Below are 21576 nucleotides of genomic sequence, written 5' to 3' on the forward strand. Positions count from 1 at the left end.
GTAGGGCTTTGGTGTCCTTGCTTGTTTTGTGTTTGATAATTTTGGATTCTTTTGGTTTCTTTGTCTTGGTTCAAAATCTTAATCTCTTGTAAATTTCAAAATTTAGGCAAGGCCATTACTGGTAGCTGGCTCTGTAAAAAGAACTTGCAAACCCACTTTTGGAAGATGCTTATAACATGAGCAAGATGAAGAGAATGGTCATTGGTGCAACATGTTGTCTGAGATAGGCAGATCAGTTTCGACCTCGAATGAATAGACTAATTACTCTTATTCTCTTTAGTTGCGTATATATGTTTCAGTTTTTGATCTTATGTCAAATTTAGTTTCTTGAAGATGTTTCCTTTCATATGAGGAGTTAGTGCTAGAATTGTTTTTGACCATAACGAAGAATGGCACATGAAATATTGAGTTGATATCCTTTTGACATAGAGTTAAGGGTGTTTAGATCTAGTGTTTCGGGTTGTAATCTAAACATTTGTTCAGTAGTTCAATTTGTAAAATCATCACCCTTAAATAGGTTAGCCCTGAATGCTGATGGTGGAATATGGAAAGATATTCAAAGCCTCAATTAACAATAATCTCTTTTTCCATTAATGAAATATAAGATTTTTTGAATATTAGCAAAAGAGATTACATCATATCTCAAACCAAAGCTTCAGTATGAAAATTACCCCTCCTTGAATAGGCAAGAAGAGCCAACATATTTTCTTTTGCTCCAATATCAAGAGAGTATATATCTTTCCCGAGAATCACTATCCTAGCTGAAATATGGATTGCAAGATCTGAATTGAAAGCTTTGGTTTCCCCAAATAAAGTGGCTTACCTTTGCATTAAACTGGCTTTGTCAAATTTCAAACAATGGATAAATGTTAATGTAAGAACGTGAACTTATTCTTCCTCATTGTTTGTTTGTAACTTATTATTGCAGATTTTGAAATTACTACGAGGAGAAGGAGATGACCTACCTTATTGGACCAAGAAGCAATTGACAATGTCCATGGAATTAGATGAATTGATTGAGGATGAATCTGGAGCAAACCCTGGGAGTTGTGACATCAAAATTCATCTATCACTTGCAATGCTTGGAGTTGATGATGATTTGGTATCAAACAGTAGTCCAGATCAAAGTGTAGATCTTGTACATGAGAGCAGAACCTTGGAAGATTATTTCTATGGATGTTATAGCCATTCAACAAGCTTTGATTGATTTAAATCTACTTCTCTGAGCTTCATAATTTTTCTTACTCCTTGCTTCTGTAAAAGCTTCAATATTTTATACTTGGTGTATTACTGTGAGCCAATGTCACTACTTAGCTGTGTTCAATTTCAATCACTCTGCATATTGGCTGAAGCTGTGTCTGAAGTTGAGTGGAGTCCATGTAAAATCCCTTGCCAATTCCTTGTATAAATGTGAAAGCCATTAGTGGTCACTCGTTTTAGTGACCCACTGGTGCTCACTAGAGCTGAAAATTTTCTTGTCCTTGCCTTTGGAGCAATTGTATGTATGTGGAAGGAAAAGCAATTATGATATCGCTATTGATTTGCCAAACCATTGTTATGTACTTTTTCAGGTCTGAAGATGTGTAACTTGTGGTTTAGCTTGGTACATTCTCTTGTATACCAGTTTACTTTGAATTTGTCAATATCATAAGCCCAGTAGCGATTTAAGTGTATGTCTGCATGGCAGAACTGCATTGGGCTTGAACTTTTCTAAAAAATTAAGTTGTATTTAAAGAAATATGGTGTCCAAAAAGCATAGAACTCCAAACATCAAATCTCTTTGCTCCTTGTAGGCTTGAACCAACATCTCTTCTAGAGAAATTCAACAATTCTAATTTAATAATCCTATCGGCCTCTCTTTGTACCTTTTGGGACAATTGCTAGTACAATAATCTTTAAAAATGACTAGTTGTAAGGGCCTTCCACTTCGGTACTGAATAGTTGGAAGCTAGGGTTTGACACCAGTTGTGAACTAATGAGTATCCAACATGTTTGGATGCTTATCCTTGGGATAACACTAAAATTATGGAATGAAACAGTTTTACAACTAATTGGAGGTAACATTAGGTGTTTTATTATGGTTGAGAAAAATCTCTAGGAATCCTTTGACAAATGAATGGATAAAGTGCTCATTAAATTTGATATTACAAATAGGTTTTCAACATAAATTGAATTTTTTAGAAGGGAATGAATACTAATTTAATCATTATACTACTAAAATTGTTTCATTGGTTAATGTATCATTAGGAAGACCCTTTGTGGAGGGAGTGTAGCATCTGAAGACCTTAATGGTAGCCTAAGAAGAAGTGGTGGATTAGAAAATGAGATGTCCTTAATGATTAGACTCCATTGGATCAAGAAGAACCAAAAGGAAGAATGTCACCCATTCAAGGGGTTGAAATCAACCTAGCTCTCCCTAAGTAGAGGCAATACTTCTCAACTAAAAAGCTGGAGTCCGATAAGGAATCTAATTAAATTGGTGCATATAATGTAAAGGAGTTTGTTTCTTTGGATTCACAAGCTCTTTTTTTTTTAATGAAGAGTCCTTATCACCTAAAGGAGAGGTTTAGGAGGGGAAACTTCAAATATTTTTTATACCTAGTGGTACTTCATTAATCGAAGTTGGAGAATTGTTGATTTTTTAATGTGGTTTTGAATTCATCTCTAAAGTTGCATTAAGGGTGGCCACTCAATAATGTTATGCAATTTGTGGATACTTAAATAATAAATTTGTTTATCTCCTATGTCATTTTTGTTGTAGAAAATATAGCTTAGAAAATGAAGGAGGAAGGATCAAGAGTGCTTTAGGTTTGATGCATTATAAATTGGATCCAATGGGGACAAAATTATATATCTCAAAAAAAAAGAAAAGGTGAAGGCCTAAAGGGAGTTAAAGGTAGGAAAATAATTGACCATACAAGGGATACTTAGAGTAAAAAACCCTAGGAAGGTTGCTACATCATGATTTCTTTGTCCTTTAACATTAGCAGGTTAGGGGGGTTTCCTACTGAATTTATCCCTCATAATGTTGCTTTCTATGTATAGGTTGGATGTGATTATGTTCCAAGAGACAATGTATGAGGGGACTAAATCAATTGATTTTCTTTCCTCTATATTAAAGGAGATTTTTTTTGTGGTATGAATGCACAAGGATTCTCTAATCTTCTAGTAACTAGTTATAATGATAGATTTAAGGCTACTAATTTTATCTATCTCATTTCTAGAATTATGGTTGAAGGAAGGGCTAAGGACATAGATGAGATAATTAAACTTGTGAACTTGTAGGCTCCATATAAAAACTAGTTACATTCTAGAACAATTTAAAATATCAATGAACCTTGAGTTTGTGATCATAGGAATTGACTTAAATCTAACTTTGAATTCAAGAGAATAGTAGGGTGAGGATGGTAGATCAGATCCACTAGAAAAATATTTCACTCATGTATTTGAAGACTTAATATTGATGGATGTTGAACCAATTAAGGTTGTTTAAACTTGGTGAAATTCCAAAAGTAGCAAGGTTGGTGTTTTGGAGAAATTGAACCATTTTCTTATTTCTAAGAAGACCCTTCAGGAGATTTGTAGATGAAAATCATTTGGTAGGTTTTGATGGGAACCATAACCATCTACCTACCCTATTTTAATTTGAGGTGGAGAATCAAAGTGCCTCATTTCCATTTAATATTAATCACTCTTGGCTCTTGGAGGAAATCTTTAGACATCTAATTCTAAGAAATTAAATAAAGTATAAAATTTTCATTGGTGAATCTGCAATGCTTCAATTCTCTAACAACTTGGTTAGAGTTAAGAAGTTGGATACAGTTTGGGAAAAGGTAGAAGCAAAATAATACCAAGAAGACTTGAAGGTTGTGGATGCAATGACATAGGAACTTTTTGACCAAAATAACAATGGTATTTTCATTGACAATGGGGATGAATGGTTAAAATACCTTAAAGGTAAAAGAAAGTCCTTCTGAAGCTGGAAGAAACTAAGTGGACATTTAAAATCCATCTAAATTTATTTTTTGAGGATATAATAATATGAATTTATTTCAAAAATATGTTTTCTATAGAAGGAAATTTAACTATATTATGGAGTTGATAGGTCTATATGGTTCACAGGTCTCATCCTTTAAGGATATTTCCCATGTAAGTAAACAACACTTCCAATCCTTGTTTAAGGAGAATGATGTAGCTAATATAGGGGAGATTATGAAAATAGTTAGATTGTTTCCTATATTCTTTAATGATGAGATGAATGAATTTACAGAGTTATAGGAATAGAAGAATTAAAAGATATTCTCAAGACTTTTCAGATGGCCAAAATTCCACACCTTGATGCTTGGATTGTGGAATTCTTCTTAGGATTCTACAACTTCTTACAGGATAAGTTTCTTAGGGTGATTTAGAAAGGAAGAAGATATGGAAATATATTAGGGGATTTTATAACACTTAATTCAAAAAAGAATGACCTTTCACCTTCGATGATTTCATAACAATATCCCTTTGCAACCTTATCTACAATATTTTCTCGAAGACCATTGGAAACAAAATGAAACAAACACTATCTAATTCCATTTTAGAAGAACAATTTGGATTTATTTTTAATAAGAAAATTCATGATGTTGTTGGGAAACATAGGAGGGGTTTCATTCAATAAAAACTATAAAACAACCCATAATAGTTATGAAAATTGATCGTTCAAAGGAACATCACAAAGTGAAAAGGCTCCTTCTCATATTAGTTTTTCCTTAAATAGGTTTATCACTTCAATCTATTAATTCGATTATGGGGTGTGTGGAATCTGCAAAATTTGAAGTGTCAATAAATGGCTCTCCTTTATGGTTCTTCATGAAATTTAGGGGTCACAAGCGAGGATGCCCCTTGTCACCATTTTTGTTCCACTTGGTAGTAGAAATGCTTAGTAGATTGATTATCGAAACAAAGGGAAATGGATTATTCAGAGATATACAAGTTAAGGAATCCATTGAGGTAACCCACTTGTCATTTATAGATGGCATTTTACTTTTTGGTAGAAGGAATTTGAGGGAAAACAAGTTACTTAAAAACTATCGTAGACTTATTGTGCAAAGCAATAAGAATGGAAATCAATATGAACATATCTTGTATTTTAGAAAATGGTCTAAGTGATGCTTTCATAAGGAGATGAGAGAAACATATTATGTAGATATATACTAGGTAAATATGTCCATGTATATACCTATAGATATATTGATATTATGTTGGTAGATTTGTCAACATATATTATATATATATATATATATATATATTATGTCAATATACTAATGGTGATCCTCATTGGGAAAACTTGAAAAATGAGGACCACCACACAAGCAATGAAATATTTATCCTACAAGTATAATAGGGATTTGTATTAGGGCCCTAACCATGGTGTAAGGACAACCACTAGCATATTAGGGACAACCACATAACAAAGATGAATTAATATAATGATTAAAGAATTAAAATATACCAAGTTAGGATGCTTTTACAACCCTAAACTAAAGTATTAATCTCTTAATCTATCTATATATTGTGCTTACCCAATGACGACAACCACTAGTATACCAACACATTATGTATTCAATATATATACTATTACTACATGTATGTTGGTACACATACTAGTATAAATATCAACATAATATGTAAGTATATATATTGGTATATATACCTACAATATATACTAATATATATAGATAGATATATATATATATATATATATATATATATACACACACACACACACCTAGAAATATATCAATAGATATATTGATATATGTACCAACACATATAACTAGTATATATACCAACACACACACATACATGTATATACTAACATATTGTTCTTATATATTCTAGCATATATATTGATACTTATACATATCATATATACCAAAACACATATATTGAATATGTATTATCTATGTATACTAGTGGCGGTCCTCATTGGGAAAGTTTCGAAGATGAGGATATCTAGCCTTTAAGTGGAATATGGTTTCTCCTCAAATGCCTTGGATTGTAAAAATGGGTCTCAAAGCCTTGTGAATGGGAATGGAGGGAAAATAAGGTCGTTAGGCTCTAGATGAAGTCTCTAGGGACCAAGGGACATGAATAAAACCTCAAACCACAAAACATATCTTATATAGGATATTATCATTCTTAATGTGGGATATGGGAATTGATATGGGATTTTGTGCACTAGGGATAATCTGAAGCTTTGTGAACTAGGGTTGAGTTTGAGACCATGGTTGAGAAAGAAATTGAGGGACACTAACTTGAGTTTCTTGAGCTAAAGGGCCATGATCAGGGCCATGAACACAACATGGATTCTTTAAAATGTATCATTGTCATATAAGATTGATATGGACATGATAAGGAGTTTTTGCACAATAGGGACATGGGTATTGGGGCATTAAGAAGATAAGGGCCTTATCATCCTTGGGTTCCCACTATACAATGGTTTTGTTTTATTATGAATTGGTTAGTTTTTTTACTTATTATGTGTAGTGTTTTATAACCCATAGATCTAAAATTTAAATTAAAGGTTTAAAAATATTATAAATGTAATAAACTAGATTAAAGAGACAAGTAAGATGAGATATGTGAAATATACCCTTGTATTATGATAATTAGGGGAGGTGTTGGAAACATAGTTTTCATCCATTTTGAGGGACCTTTTTGGATCTAGCTTTGGCTATTCACCCAAGATTGCATAAGGACTTGCAAAATCTAAGGTGTGGGGGAGAAATTGGGCCTTCATTTTGAGGCCTTTACTACTATCAAAAGTGTGATTTTTTCCCTTTCTACTCCCTCATATAGCCTATTATCATTCCCTTTTGTCACAATCATTTGCATTATGGTCATCACATGCTGATAAGTCAATGTTTTCCCTTATTTTTAATGAGTTATTTGAGCTAAAGCTTTCCTTTTCTAATGTGAGTATCAGATCTTGTAACACTAGTCAAAATCTAGTAACCCAAATCATTAGTTGTCATATCTATGCACCCCCAAGGTGAAATATACCACATGGTTTTCATTTCTAGGTGGATTGAGATGGATTAGTGTTGGTTGGATTACTTCCAATTAGACAAGGAAGGTACCAACTCACGTTTAATGCTCAAGTCAAACGTAGGGTGGCAATGCATACAACACAACAATAATTGAATAGTTAATCAATTTCAAGGTTTTGGAAAGTGGCATGGATATTTTCATGCATGCCATGTCATGTAAATATCCTATTCCAACATACAAGCAGTTATCCATGTCAACAAAAGTTGTATATGTTAATTGCATTTCCCCATACTCTATTTTCGAGATGTAAACAATTAAAAAGTGTGTATATCCATGGGAGCTATTCATGGTTCAAGACACCATCCCCTATATTATATAACATCTATAAAAAGTAAAGGTTGAAGTTCAATGCTTGTAATATAGAGGATTGACCAAGAAAGAAACCATTCTTTGTATTACAAAGTTGTTCAAATGGTCCAATCGGAAAGCCATATGTTGGTGTAGATTGTAGTTTAATGACAACGTATATGTGGATTCATGTTGAGTCTATCCACACTGCCTTATAATTGTAATGTGAACTTGTGTATTATTGTTTTAATATAAATTATGCTATTATGAGTTTTATTTCATAGCAAAGTAAATATACTATAGTTTTCCTTTGTAGCGCAAGTCAACAGGTAGGCCCCCCTACTTGGTTTGTGTTTCAAATTAATTTATTTCTTAGTTAGATTAGGTAATTAAATACATTTTTATTCTATATATCAATATTTTAAATCACTATCATTTTAGTTCTTGAACATTCTTGTGTCCATTGCAAAAGTGTGGATTTCCTATGGAGTCTAGGCACTGAAGGTTGAAGAACGAAAGTGACTTTTAAATAATTGATAAACTATTTGACGTCTTTAACGCAAAACAAATTATTGTGATCAAAGCTCATAAAATGCTCTTGTAAACATAATCCTAGTGATCCAACAAACTTGTAGCATTTTATTTTCTTCCTAATTGAATTTTATCTTTTAAGTGTAAAGAAGTTAGGCACTGAAGGTTGAAGAATGAAAGTGCTTCTTAAGGAATCATAGAACCATTTAATGCCTCTGATGCCAAACAAAGGACTATGATTGGAGTTCAAAAAGTGCACTTGAAAACATAAGCTCAGTGATCCAAAAAACTTTTGTAGCCCTTTAATTTCCATTTTGATAGAATTTTATTGCCAATGCATGTCTTAGAGCATTAGGTTGTAAAATTTATTTCATAGCTTGAGAATAATTTATGTATTAGTTTGACACATACAATGTTGGTGTTTATAAGTTTGTGACCACATATTGACAATTGAATGTAACAAAATTTAAACAATTAAATTGCCTGACAACAACCATCTCAAACTAAAGGAGGTCGTATTCAATCAATTTTGAGCAACCTCCTCAAATCAAAAGAGGTTTACTATAATTTAAGGTTCCTCAAATTTGATGTGGATAAACTCTTGGAAATCTAGGAACCCTCTCCAAATTTAAGAGTATGAGGTGGCACAAAATCTATTTTAAATAACCTTCTCAAACTAATGGAGGTTGTATAGAATTAATTTTGAACAACCTCCTCAAATCAAATTTAAGGTTCCTCAATTTTATGTGGATAAACTTTTGAAAATCTAGGAACTCATTCTAATTTAAGGATATAATCTTAATAGGAGGCATGTCCCTGATAATAAATACTTTTTAATTGAAAAAAGCTACAAAAAGACTCATTTTTCCTAGCGATTTCAAAAAATCTCATCAAATTTAAGTAATCTTCTTAAATCTGAGGAAGGATTTTGTAGTATACCTAAGGTATAATATTAGAAATATTATCATAATGTAGTAAATAAATATCGTGTAATAATGGTTCTATAACTAATCAATATTGCATATTAATGATTATATTACATAATAATTGTCATATGACTATTGCTACATAATACTTATTTATTACATTATGATCATCAATTTAAAAATATATCTTACATATATTGCATTTTTTTAAATAATTAAAAGGTAGCTAATATTTAAGAACATGTTTCTTCTTTTAAGAATTCAAAGGTTCAACTCTAAAAAGGGTTTCCCCATAAACAAGTGTCTGATACAACAATTTTGGTGTCTATTTATTACTCTTAAACTTAAATGAGTTTAAGTGTTGGTAGTTACATATTTAAAATAATGAATAATAGATGTATGCATTTAAATATCAATGTTTTTCATGGATTTTTTTGGAAATATAAAAACAATTGATATATTCTCCATGATAAAATAATTTCAATACCATGGAGTAATAAAATTAAGTGTTCCATGTTTACATATTTAAAATAATGATGATAAAATAGTTTCAATACCATGGATTTATCAAATCTCTTGAAGTGCAAATTTCTTTTATAGTGCAATATAAAAAATTTCATTGTTTAAATTACATTTTTTAATGTATAAATGGATTCAACCCCTTCAAAATATCATTAAGCACTTGGATTGTGTAGACTATGTAAACTTACACAAAATATATCCAAAATGAACTAAAATAATTGAAATATTTTATTTGTAATCTATTTTTTTTATTAATATTTCTTAAATGCTACATAATAATTTTATATTAAGAATTAAACAAATTACACACTTTCCTTTTATTATTTTATTAAGAAATAATAGATTTTTTTTACTTTACAATAAGTATACTTATTTTCTTTCTTTTATATATATATTAGAATGGACATTTAAATAGTTTATCTAAATCTTGTATTGACATATTTTTAATAAGTATAAAATTATACATATTCAAAAATGGAAATAAATTTTTTTACATTTAATTACTTCTATTTTTTTTTTTAATTGATATAAAATTATGTACTTTTGTGGTGAATTTATTCCTTTGCACAAGCTGGCATTCTGTGGAAGTAGTAGTAGTGGTGTATATTGAATCGCCTAGAGCTTCTTGCTAATGCATATACAATGACAGATGATTATAAAATTGAGACTTCTGTGATTTATATCAAAATTTTAATTCTAATGTGATTATGGCTAAAAACGTGTCTTAAAAAATAAAAGATGATGTCAGACATAACACAGTTTTCCGGCTTTCCGGCTGCAAACGTTTTCCGATGATAAACAGATCTTCAATAATGAATATCAACTTCGGTCTTTGTAAAGGTAGATGGAAAGGTGGGCCAGACTATGGGATAAGTTTTGCCTGTTATTATATCGAATTATTAATTATCCCGCGATACTTATTGATGAGAGCCCTGCGATGTTCTTCGACATTTGCCATTATTTCCGGACAACTGATAGCTACCTGTATGATGGATGTCAGAGGAGTGAGAAGAAGCTTCATTTTTTGCTCTTCCCATGGCTGGCTCAGGGACACATAAATCCCTTCTTACAGCTCGCTAAGGCTCTCGCAATTCATGGCCACACCATCTCCTTCCTCTCCACGCCTCTTAACATTTCCAGGCTCAGGCCTTCCTTACAGCTACAGGAGTGGCCAGGATCGATCGATCTGCTGGAACTGCTGTTACCGCCGACGGAAGGCCTGACTCCGGGCGCCGAGTGCACAGCAGACATCCCGGCAGAAATGGCGTTTCCCCTCAAGAAAGCCATGGATGGCATGGAGAAGCCGTTCCGAAGCCTGCTCGGGCAGCTGTCGCCGGATTATCTCGTCCACGACTTCGTGCAATATTGGGCGCAAAGCGCCGCTGCAGAGATGCGCATTCCGGTCATTTATTTCTCAGTCTTTGCTCCGGTTAGCTGCTGTTATTTCTTGCACCCTTCTAAACTATGGAACCAGGAAATAACAGCCGAGGAGCTGGCCGCTCCGCCCTTCGGATTCCCGTCGTCCACGGTCTCGTTCATGCTGTACGAAGCGCAGGATATTTTAGTTATGTACAGCGGAATACCCGGGCACGTTCCTCCGATCTATCGGCTTTCTAAATCCCTGGAAGGATGCGTGGCGGTTGCGGTGAAATCCTCCTTCGAATACGAAGATAAGTATATTCGCTATTTCAGAACGCCATCGGAGTCGCCGTACTCTCGGTCGGCCCGCTCATGCCCACCGTGGGCAGTTCCTATTTCAGACCCTATAGAAACATAAATGAGCGCTAAGTACCTGTGACAGGACATTCGTGCATCTGAAGGCATGCTACATATGCATGAAAGCCATACATCTCCATGCATATTCCGGCAACTCGATCACCCTACCTCTGGCAAGCTCCAGTATTCAATGTATCTGCGACCACTGTCAGACCTGTCCCGTCTCCTCCTGCAACCTCCGTTGGCTTCCTCGTCTACCACAGTCAGGGGTTAAATTTGACGGGTGACCCTACCCGTCAAGGAATTTTTTTATGACGTTTTTATTTTTAAACTGCCCATCATATGACTTTTAAAATTTATTTGTACAAGTTTCATCTAATTTCAAATTGTACTCATAATTGTTCAAATTTTTCATTTTTTGTTATTTTGTTATAGAGTATGCATATACCTGGACATTTAATGCCTATGACAGGCTGGTTAGCCCTTGCCCATTTGCGTAACTTACCAAAATAAAAAATAGAATTATTATGCATTGCTGGCCTTCTTTGACATACACATGTCGGGCTGCGGGCATGATGCAGCTTACGTTTCCAGAAAACATCTTAGGGCATGATGCGGCTTACATTTCCAGAAAACATATTAGAAATGGCGTATCAATAAGTATATTCCAGGTTGGCAAGACACCGAAGAAACTGCATTTAAAGACTTCACTAAAGAACAATAATTATTAATGATCTCTGAAAGAGTCGAACCCTAGACCGGACGTCAGGTGCTACACTTTTCTCCTCGTCTCACCCCACACCCAGCAGCCTCGGTGATGATCTTCAAAAGTTCAAACCCGAGCATGCATGGTCGACTGGCGAATTGAATCTACTTCTTAAATATTATTGCATTTCACCGAGTTTTCAAAGCCGTGGAGCCCTGGGAACTATTACAGAGTCAACGGGTTCCCTGCCGATCCTCCCCAAGTTACAGAGATGGTAATATCTGGTTGGAACCCTGAAACCAAATTTGATGCCATTGAAAATCCCCAACACTCTTACTAGTATTAAACCAAGGCCAGATATATTGATGTTAAAATTGAGGAAAGGGTTAACACCGGAATCGTTGGGAGGAATTTTTTTAATTGTGGATTTTTCTGCCCTGTTTCCAACTTGTGAGGCGCAGAAGGCTTAATTTCAAAATTGTTGGGAGGATAGTTCAGAGGATTACCCTAATTTAAAGTGAAACTAAAGGATGAGAAATGAGGGCCACAAGAAGCGGGAATGGTCATTTATTTTCATTTCTACGAAATTTGTTGCTCTGGGCTGATATGGGTTTTGTTTTAGATTTATAGAGTTCTGTCTTAGATTGATTTTTCTGCTTATAATCATAAATTTACGAAAAAATACACTATGATTATTTTACATGCAATGTAAACTAGTATACAGAATTTACAGATTCATCTGGGTGTTGTCTGAGATTGATTTTTCTACCGATAATACTAAATTCACTGAGAATACACTACAAATTTACATCCAATCAAATCTAGTATACAAAATTTATACACAGTCAGATTCATTTATTCCCTTCTTATCATTATTATCCGAATTAAAGTGGAAAAAGATGTCTGAGAAAAAAATGTATACATACCTGTAAAATGAGACGATCCATTTTTATTCTCTGCAAATTCTTCACAACTCCTTTTTCTTCTGCAACCTGGCAGATAAGCCATAACCAACCAACACAATAACGGCCTCCTGTGTTCCATAATTTAATATTAGAATTCAATGACATTTGCAACTTATATCAAATTGTTAGAACAGGGATAAAAACACTAAAAAAAATGTGAAAATAATCATACCATCGTGCCCTGCCTCCACCGTTAGTGTTTCTTTGTCTCTCTCAGGGTTCACAGAGACAGGGTTCATGTACATAGAAATGAGACAAATCACATATTGAATACATCAATCACAGAACAATACCCACAAAAACAAACATGCAACTCCAGCATAATTAACACTCGATACGATGATGTTTCCTCCACCTGCAAGCAAAGCCCATTACCCATTACTCAAAAGGATCTTTGCGTATCCATCGGAGAACTGTGAACAATCGATGTAAGGAGATGACAACTCAAAATCGATTCAATCACGGGATAATAGCTGCAGCTGAAAATGAAACTCGCGCGGGAAACCAATTCAGATTCCACCAATTCAGATTCCAAATTCAAATCGCTGAACGAGGACGCGGGACCGCGGGTTCACGATTCGTGTGGGGAATAACAACGACCAGGGGTATGACATAAGGTTAAATATATATATAAAAGAAATTTATAATAAAAAAAAAATTAAACTTTTAATTTTTAAACCTGCCAGTCAATATGACGTTTTTGGAAATTAATGGCAAGTTGCCCATGACGTGGAAATTTAAAACTCAAACGTATTTTACGGGTAAAAAAGAGAAATACGGGCATACGGGCGTCAAATTTAACCCCTGACCACAGTTTTCCAAATTCCGTTTTATTTTGAATTTAGTAAAGGCGCTAAAGGAATTCAAATTTGAATTTTGAATTTGTAATAGGAACTGCCATTGGCTTAGAAGCAGCTAAGCCCACCGGACGTGTTGCCATTAGAGGGATGGCAATGTTTCCTGAGGGCCATCATATAACAGAGAAAAAATTTGTACAAATAGTGGGTAAAGGAGTGAGGGTAGAATTCGTTCCCTGCACAGATAAACAAGTCTATTGGTTTATAACCAGGAAATTGCAACCCCAAGGTAACTTCTTAAATATGATATCCACCTCTTTATCAATTCAGTTTTGTATATTATGTAGGTGCTTCGCTTTTATTTATGTTATAATTAGCACCATAAATAATTCTACAGATGCCAAGGTATCTCGCGATCCCGAGACTCTGAGATGCGCAGCGTTAAAGGCGGTGAGAGATTTTCCTGAACCCATTGGAGAGTTAATAAAGGGCAGCTCCGCAGATACAATGAGTATAGCGGATCTAAAGTTGAGGTGGGTGTGGCCGTGGGAGTGGGACAGGAAAGCAAAGGGCAAGGGGAGCGTCACAGTTGTTGGAGACGCGTTGCACCCAATGACACCTGATCTGGGTCAAGGCGCTTGCTCGGCAATTGAGGACGCTGTCGTTTTGGGTAGATGCCTCTCCGTCTTAAATTTAAATCTAGGAAATAAGTGGGGAATAGAAGAAGAAAGAATGGTAGAGGAATGTCTTAGAGAGTACGGGGCAGCGAGGAAATGGAGAGTGTTGGGCATCACTGGAGGATCATTTTTGGCAGGCATTGTGATGGATGGCTACTCCCCTTTTCTTCGATTTCTTCGCGAGTGGTTTTGGGTGCCTGTGATGTCCATGTCTTATCTCCGCTTCTTTGCAGCCACTGACTCTCGGACTCTGTTCCCTCCGATCAACCCTAACCCATTTCGTAAATATAATTTCGATTTCAAATGAACCGTCTTATTTCATCCGGACGAGGGCAGCTGATAGGTTATTCCATATGAAGTTTTGCTATCATCTCAATAGGAATCAAAGGGCATCAATATTTCTTTCCGTCATTTATTCTACTGTTTTAGTGAAATATGTGGTTTTATTTCTTGTGTAAGATGGTATATATAGAAATCTGTAATTTATTTGGGGAATCAAAGTACATGAATCGTTCTTTTTGTCATTTATTCTACTGTTTTAGTGGAATATGTGGTTTTATTTGTGGTGTAAAATGGTATTTATAGAAATCTGTAATTTATTTGGGGAATCAAAGGCTATAATTTATTTGGGGAATCAAAGGACATGAATAGTTCTTTTTGTCATTTATTCTACTATTTTAGTGGACTATGTGGTTTTATTTGTAGTCTAAAATGGTATATAGAAATGTGTAATTTATTTGGGGAATCAAAAAACATGAATAGTAATTTTTGTCATTTATTCCACTATTTTAGTGGAATATGTGGTTTTATTTGTTGTGTAAAATGGTATATATACAAATCTGTAATTTATTTGGTATTTAATTTAGAATATGAACCAAAGGGAATGTATTGGTTTTGATTTTTTTTTTTAATTGTTTCAGCTCAATATCTTGTTTATTTGTAAGTGCAAAAGGATATATTTTTATTTTATTTTATTTTTTAATATTGTTGGGACTGGAATATGTGGTTTACTTGTCAGGGCTATATGAATCCAAGGGGATGTGTTGGTTCTTTTTATTATATTGTTTTGGTTGAATATGTGGCTTATTTGTTAATGAAAAAGGTATATAAGGTTTTTAGAAATGTGTAATTTTTCTTATATGTTTTTTTCTAAATAAAAATAAAATATTTATTAATTAGAAAATGTGTTGGATTTTTTTTATTATATTGTTTTGGTTGAATATGTGGCTTATTTGTTAGTGCAAAAAGGTATTTAGAAATGTATAATTTTTATTGTATGTTTTTTAAAATAAAAATAGAATATTTATTAATTAGAAAATAATATTGATTATTATTTAAAAAAATATTTATTTGGTTTATTGTTATGTCAAGAGGGAATCATTTTTTTTAGAGATAATTTTCTTTTTAGAGTGAAAATAGATTTGATTTTAGATGGATCCAGGTTGGCATAATATATATGTATTTGACATTGAAACATTTTATTTATAATTCACATTTTCCACATTAAAATGTTAAAATATGCCCCATCATAAAGAATTGAAATATTTTATTTATAAGGGCTTTAAGGGAAGTGAAAATATAAGAAATTAATCACTTGCCAGGAAGATATGTAATTATTTTATGTTGTAAAAATATTTCAATGTAGGACTTAAACAAGATGTTTGAATATCCATGATATTTAGATATCTACTTTATAGACACCCACACAAAAAAACATAAATATATACATGTTCACTATAAATAAAATATCTCAGTTATTACCTTAAATGAAATCATTTTTAATGGCTATACCAGCCCTTAGCATGGTTGGCATTTTTCCAATGGAGTTTCAAGCTCATGAAATTTATACCACGAAGTGCCTTAACCTAACACCCTATCAACATTTTCTCTATGCCCCATGGGAGTCATTCATTCAATTCTTAATGAGTTAGATATATGGAATTTAAAAAATATCAATAAAATAAAATCAATGTGGATGAGAAACAAAATATTTTAGTATGTATGATGACTAAAATATTTCAATATCATATATTATAGAGTAAGAGACATTTTAATGTGGACAATGTGAATCGTAAATAGAATATTTCAATGATTATATTGAGTAAAATATTTCAATGTCAATAATTATGTATGTGTTGTGTAAAACAATCAAAAATATAATATTGTAATGTCCATGTGTAAAATATATCAATATCAACTACAAATATATTATATAAAGCAATTGAAAATAAAAAAAATTCATATGGGCAAAACATTGAGGTAGACGATACATTTCAAGTCAATGAGGTTCTTCTAATGATTTCATTTACTCATGAAATACAAGAAGGTTAACATGGACAAGTTGGCATACATGCTTTCAAGCCCACCAGCATATAAAATTATATCTTTGGAAACTCTTTTGACATGGATCCCTTCACCCATGATGGATAGAGAAAGGCACACACAAAAGATGAGAAGGAGATGCTTCAACATCTATAGGGAAGGACTCTTTAGATGATGGTGGAAACACATTTGACTATCATCTCCCTAATGGGTTACTTTATAACATAGATAAGTTTTGTGCTCCTAAAGGTAAGCCATTGTAGCTTATTCAGAGAGGCTCATTCCTCCAATATTATAGGGCATTGTGGTATTGGGAAACAATTGACAACTTATGGAGTTATGTGTACTGACCCAAAATGCAAGAAGATGCCACAAGATTAATTAGAGTATGAAAATCCTATTTTATTGGCAAGCCGAGTAGTAAGAAATAGGGTCTTCACCATCCCTTACCTACACCCATTCTTCTTTGGGAAAACATTTGCATTGATTTTGTGGGATGTTTTCCAACAACCAAAATAGTAAATGACTACTTCTTTGTGGTAGTTGATAGGTTCAAAGTGATGTGCATTCTCATGCTTTATAAAAGACCATTAGACAATAAGATGTAGCAAGATTGTTATTTGAATGAGTATTAGTGCACTTGGGGATACCAATAAGCATCATTTCGGACAATGACACTAGATTTATTAGTGCATTTTAGACTATGTTATGGCAGTAAATGCACATGAAGTTAAATAGGTCTATCACATTCCATTTACAAACATATAAGAAAGAAGAGGTAGACTACAAGAATTTCTTTTATCCTTTGAGGGATTACAATTAGAAGGATATGAAGACTCGGGATGAAGATATGGTCTATATTCAACTCTCTTATAAAAAAAAATCCATAGTCCTACTAGTAAGTCCTCATTCGAAACATGTTTTATATATTTTACACCTTCATCTTTGGATGTTGTATGTGGACATCAAGGAGTGGAGGAGGATAATAGTTGGGATGCATTAAGAGTAGAATTTTCTTTTGAGAATATTATGCACACCCATTTGCAAGTGCAACAAATGTTTAATAAGTCACAAAAACTTCGTTTAATTCCTCAAAATGCTTCTAGAAGGTTTTAAACCTTAATTCTCCAAAATGGAGCCCATGCAAAAAAATTGGCATCCATCCTAATTACTCAAACTTTTCCACTCTCAAACATATCAAGATAAATGATAAATATTATAATGATCCAATCCACATCATGCGGAAATAAAAAGAGGCCAAAAACCAGTATTATATAACATTTTTTGATATTTTTGATATTTTTTGAGGAGGAAAGGTGACCCTAGATCACAAAACTAGAAAAATATATTTACTCGACCTTTTACATATTCATCAATCTAGAAAGCATTTCTTTAGTGATTTGTCTTTCAAAATTCTAAGTTTGAGAGATAGATAGTTTTTCTAAAACTACTTTCAAGAATATGTAAAAAAAAATAATGTTGACAATTCCACATTGATACAAAATTTTAATGGGGCATCAAATTTTAAATATGAAAGTCTATATGTACTCAAATAAATATTATTTAATGTTCCTAACATAAAAAAATTCCTACTTCTAAACAAATATCCTTTGTAAGTGGCAAAAGTTGGCCTTTGAGTATATTCCAATAGTGAAAAGGGGATAATGGAATCGAAATGACAATTTTCCAAAGGATGTAAATTTTTCAGAGAAACCATAATGAAGCATGAGTATAGTTAGTGGAAAGAACATCTAGTGTAAAATATGCTTAAAGGGTCAAAATATAGTTTATTCCATTTGTACTATTGATGAATCAAGGTGGAGAATGTCATGTAATCAGAATTCTAATTAACAAAAATTTTACAAAATTAGGTGTACAAACACAACAAGATCAGGAATTATAGATCATAAACACGCATGGTCCACAAATATGTTAGGGAAATGAAGGAGAAGCTAAATATGTAAACATCAATTTAACTGGTGAGGAAACATAGTCTAATGGACAGAGAAGTAAGGTGGAGCCCACAGAGTCCGTAGAGACTATGAGGATCTTCAAGGTGAAATTGTAAAGTGCTTTATCTAATAATGAAAGAATAATAAGAACATATGATGAAAAAAATCAAACAAATACTTAGTTTCTTTAAAGTCTAAGTCAGCTACAAAGACAAATGAAGAATGGATCACGTTTAAGACATGAGGGAGAAGAAAAATCTCATGCAAGGAGGGATAACTAAAGAGGATACAAGAACTTAATAATTTCTCATAGAGATCAAGTAAATCACTACTCTTAAACTAATTAAACCATAAGGTTTATGCATTTTAAGATTCAAGGAGTAACACAAAAGTATATCTTATAGGAAAAAAAAGAAGAAGACATGAGCTAGATAGATTGCAAAGCAAGATTAGGAAGCTTAATCCATCAAACTTTAATGGTGAAAAAAATGATAAGATGATGTTGAAACTTAGTTTCTTGGAATAATAAAACATTTTTAGTTGCGTAGTTACTCATATATTCTAGAAGCCATGATTGTGATATATCAACTACAATAAAATTCCTCCATGTGGTAGAAACCAATTAGCAATGAGAAAAGCATATATTTGAATTGTTTGAAGAAATTTCTTCAACATTTGTATATTTCATAGAAATACTATGATAAGAAGATGTGGGAGTTCTTTGACCTAAATATGGAAAACATGACCATGGAAGAATATGAAAAGAAAATTTTGGATTTGTTGATATATGTGGGTTTTATCAACAAGGTGTTGTGGCCAGCAACAACCCCCCTTTTTATTTAGTATTAGTAATAAAACTAAATAAATGGGGACCCTTCTAAAAATAAAAAATAGCACTTATATTTCCCTTTGAATAAAACACACTATCATAAACTTAGGAGAACACCCGCAATACCCAAAAAACTTAAGTTTTATGATAAGTTTCGAATAAAATCGTTCTCTTAAGGGTAATGGAGGACATCATATAAACAAGCTTTCGAAATTGCGAAAACGTGATAACGCGAGATCGCGCACCTTGAAGACTCATCGCACATCGCAGCTTTCATATGCCACAAGTATCACCTAATATAAAACATCCCGATCCTACGATATGCGATAAAGCATCTCGCAAATTGCATCTCACAGTCGCATAAGGTAATAAATGATTGTTAACGAAAAGGATTAGCGATATTGCGATCTGAGATATTGCGAAGCAAATCGCAAAATCGCTTTATCGCAGATTATCAGGGCTCATTGTTCACTAAAGTATTTCTCGTAATCCGATACTGAGTTATGGGCATTAATGTCAATTTAGTGGTTTATTGATGATCATTTATGAGATAAGATTTAGATCTAATCGAAAGGTTGTTTCACGTAGGGTGATATATTTGACATGATTTCAGAATTAAGAGCTTTTCCATCACATTATCTCTTACCATTATTCTTTCCTAACTTGTAAACTTGTAGGATCGACACGCAGAATAATATACATAGCAGTGTGTAGAACGTAATGGAAAAGAAGGGAAAAGCTCCGGTTGCTGAGGACAAAGAGATGATGCCCTTATTCATAGACAACACCTGTACCAAAGATGCCAACATAACCACTTGGGAAGGCATGTACAGTCTGCTCGAAGAAGAAAACCCCAGAGTTATGGAAGTTAGAGCAATAGCAGACCCACACGGGTCATCTGAGGCATCAATTACTGAACTTGCATGTTCATTCCTTCACCGAATAGCGGCAAGGCCTAAGATACTTCCATATACAGACATGGTCAAGTGGGTATTGGACAGTGCCGATATAACAGACAAACAATTTAAGTCTCGGAGCCAAGAGCTCATTGGGTCATTCACCCCACAAGATTTAAGGCTTAAGTATCATCTACCAGAGCCGCAAGTAAGCTACAATAAGTAGTTCGTGGAGAAGTTCGCTAAAGAAAATGAAGGTTTGCTGGAATGCACCAAGCACTGGTCGTCAAGGGAAGAGCCATTGAAAAAGGACAAACATGGTATGCGCATATACGGAAGATATGCACATGTCTTCCGTATATCCCTAACTTTCCTGTATGTACATATCTTCCGTATATGCACGTCGTTCATGTATCTGCATCGTAGATCTTATCCCAGATCACAGGAGCCTATGCTTCTGCTACCATTGATAAAGCGTCAGAGGTACAACTATTACTTAAGGATAAAGAGGAACAAATCCAATCTATTTTCAAGTGAATTACAAAAATATTATCATCCATCCATGATCATAATTCCTTCCATGTCCTTTGGGAACTCAACACATTGGCAGTCTCCCTAAAAATTCAAGTGGTCACTTGCCCATTCTAAGACCTGTGGATGAATGGTTCCACCCAGTTCTACCCAATCCCATAACCTCCTGCATCATGAATTATGACCATGATATTATTTTCTATATGACTTCTAAAGAGATCACTTCATGCCAATTTCTAACATGACACTCCTAGATTGGTTTTAAATCCACCATCATGAGAATGGACTGATTGATCCTCCTCATTTCTATTAGATCCAAAGGAAGGTACTTTAGCTCTTACGAAATGTTGTGTGACTTGGTGTTGGCTTGGAGCCCACATCCTCCCCGTGTAAGGGTCTCTAGGTTAATGGGTCATGTTGGACTCATTCCTGGAATTGGAAGCTTGGAGAACACTTGTTAATTGAGCTATGGTGTATTGTTTTCAGCACATAGGCTGACAAGTAGAATGGGTATGGCAACCCCTCAATCTTTGGCATGGATATTCTATAGGAACAATAATAATCAATTTCCCTTGCCAACGGTGGTGCAACTATTGAGCTTGAAGACCATATCAATGCATTAGATTTCACGTGGATTAATTGATGGTGCAACTAACATCAGAAATGTAGATACTTATTGAGAATCAACACGTGATACAATATCAAAGTGATGAAATCTATGGCTTGACAAACCAATTGGGCACACTCCAACGATGTGAAATTTGACCTCCTCTCTCTAGCATCCTTATTGAAGTCAATGTTCCCTCATCCTACTCCCCTATGA

At 33.7% G+C, this 21576-nt stretch overlaps 2 protein-coding genes across 2 annotated transcripts; both read left to right on the forward strand.

Moving 5' to 3' along the window:
* The first annotated feature begins 10299 nt into the window (after positions 1-10299).
* LOC149244152 (anthocyanidin-3-O-glucoside rhamnosyltransferase-like) lies at positions 10300-11139 on the forward strand. Its single transcript, XM_089371449.1, has one exon. The coding sequence runs from the start codon at positions 10300-10302 to the stop codon at positions 11137-11139; it is 840 nt and encodes a 279-aa protein (XP_089227575.1).
* A 2515-nt stretch (positions 11140-13654) lies between these two features.
* On the forward strand, positions 13655-14857 carry LOC149244153 (monooxygenase 2-like). Its single transcript, XM_089367933.1, has 2 exons — positions 13655-13835; positions 13944-14857. The coding sequence occupies exons 1-2, from the start codon at positions 13697-13699 to the stop codon at positions 14528-14530; spliced, it is 726 nt and encodes a 241-aa protein (XP_089224059.1). The 5' UTR covers positions 13655-13696; the 3' UTR covers positions 14531-14857.
* The last annotated feature ends 6719 nt before the right edge of the window (positions 14858-21576 follow it).

The sequence above is a fragment of the Pinus tabuliformis genome, chromosome 8, assembly GCF_031772625.1.
Source record: "Pinus tabuliformis cultivar Carrire ecotype Pingquan chromosome 8, CPIR1, whole genome shotgun sequence".
Classification (NCBI taxonomy): Eukaryota; Viridiplantae; Streptophyta; class Pinopsida; order Pinales; family Pinaceae; genus Pinus; species Pinus tabuliformis.

What these genes read in the sequence shown, in the direction of transcription:
- LOC149244152 (XM_089371449.1), top strand. Translation starts at nt 10,300, where the DNA reads ATGTTCTTCGACATTTGCCATTATTTCCGGACAACTGATAGCTACCTG.
- LOC149244153 (XM_089367933.1), top strand. Translation starts at nt 13,697, where the DNA reads ATGGCAATGTTTCCTGAGGGCCATCATATAACAGAGAAAAAATTTGTA. An exon ending in CAGGAAATTGCAACCCCAAG is followed by an intron (nt 13,836 to 13,943) that starts GTAACTTCTTAA and finishes ATAATTCTACAG; the next exon opens with ATGCCAAGGTATCTCGCGAT.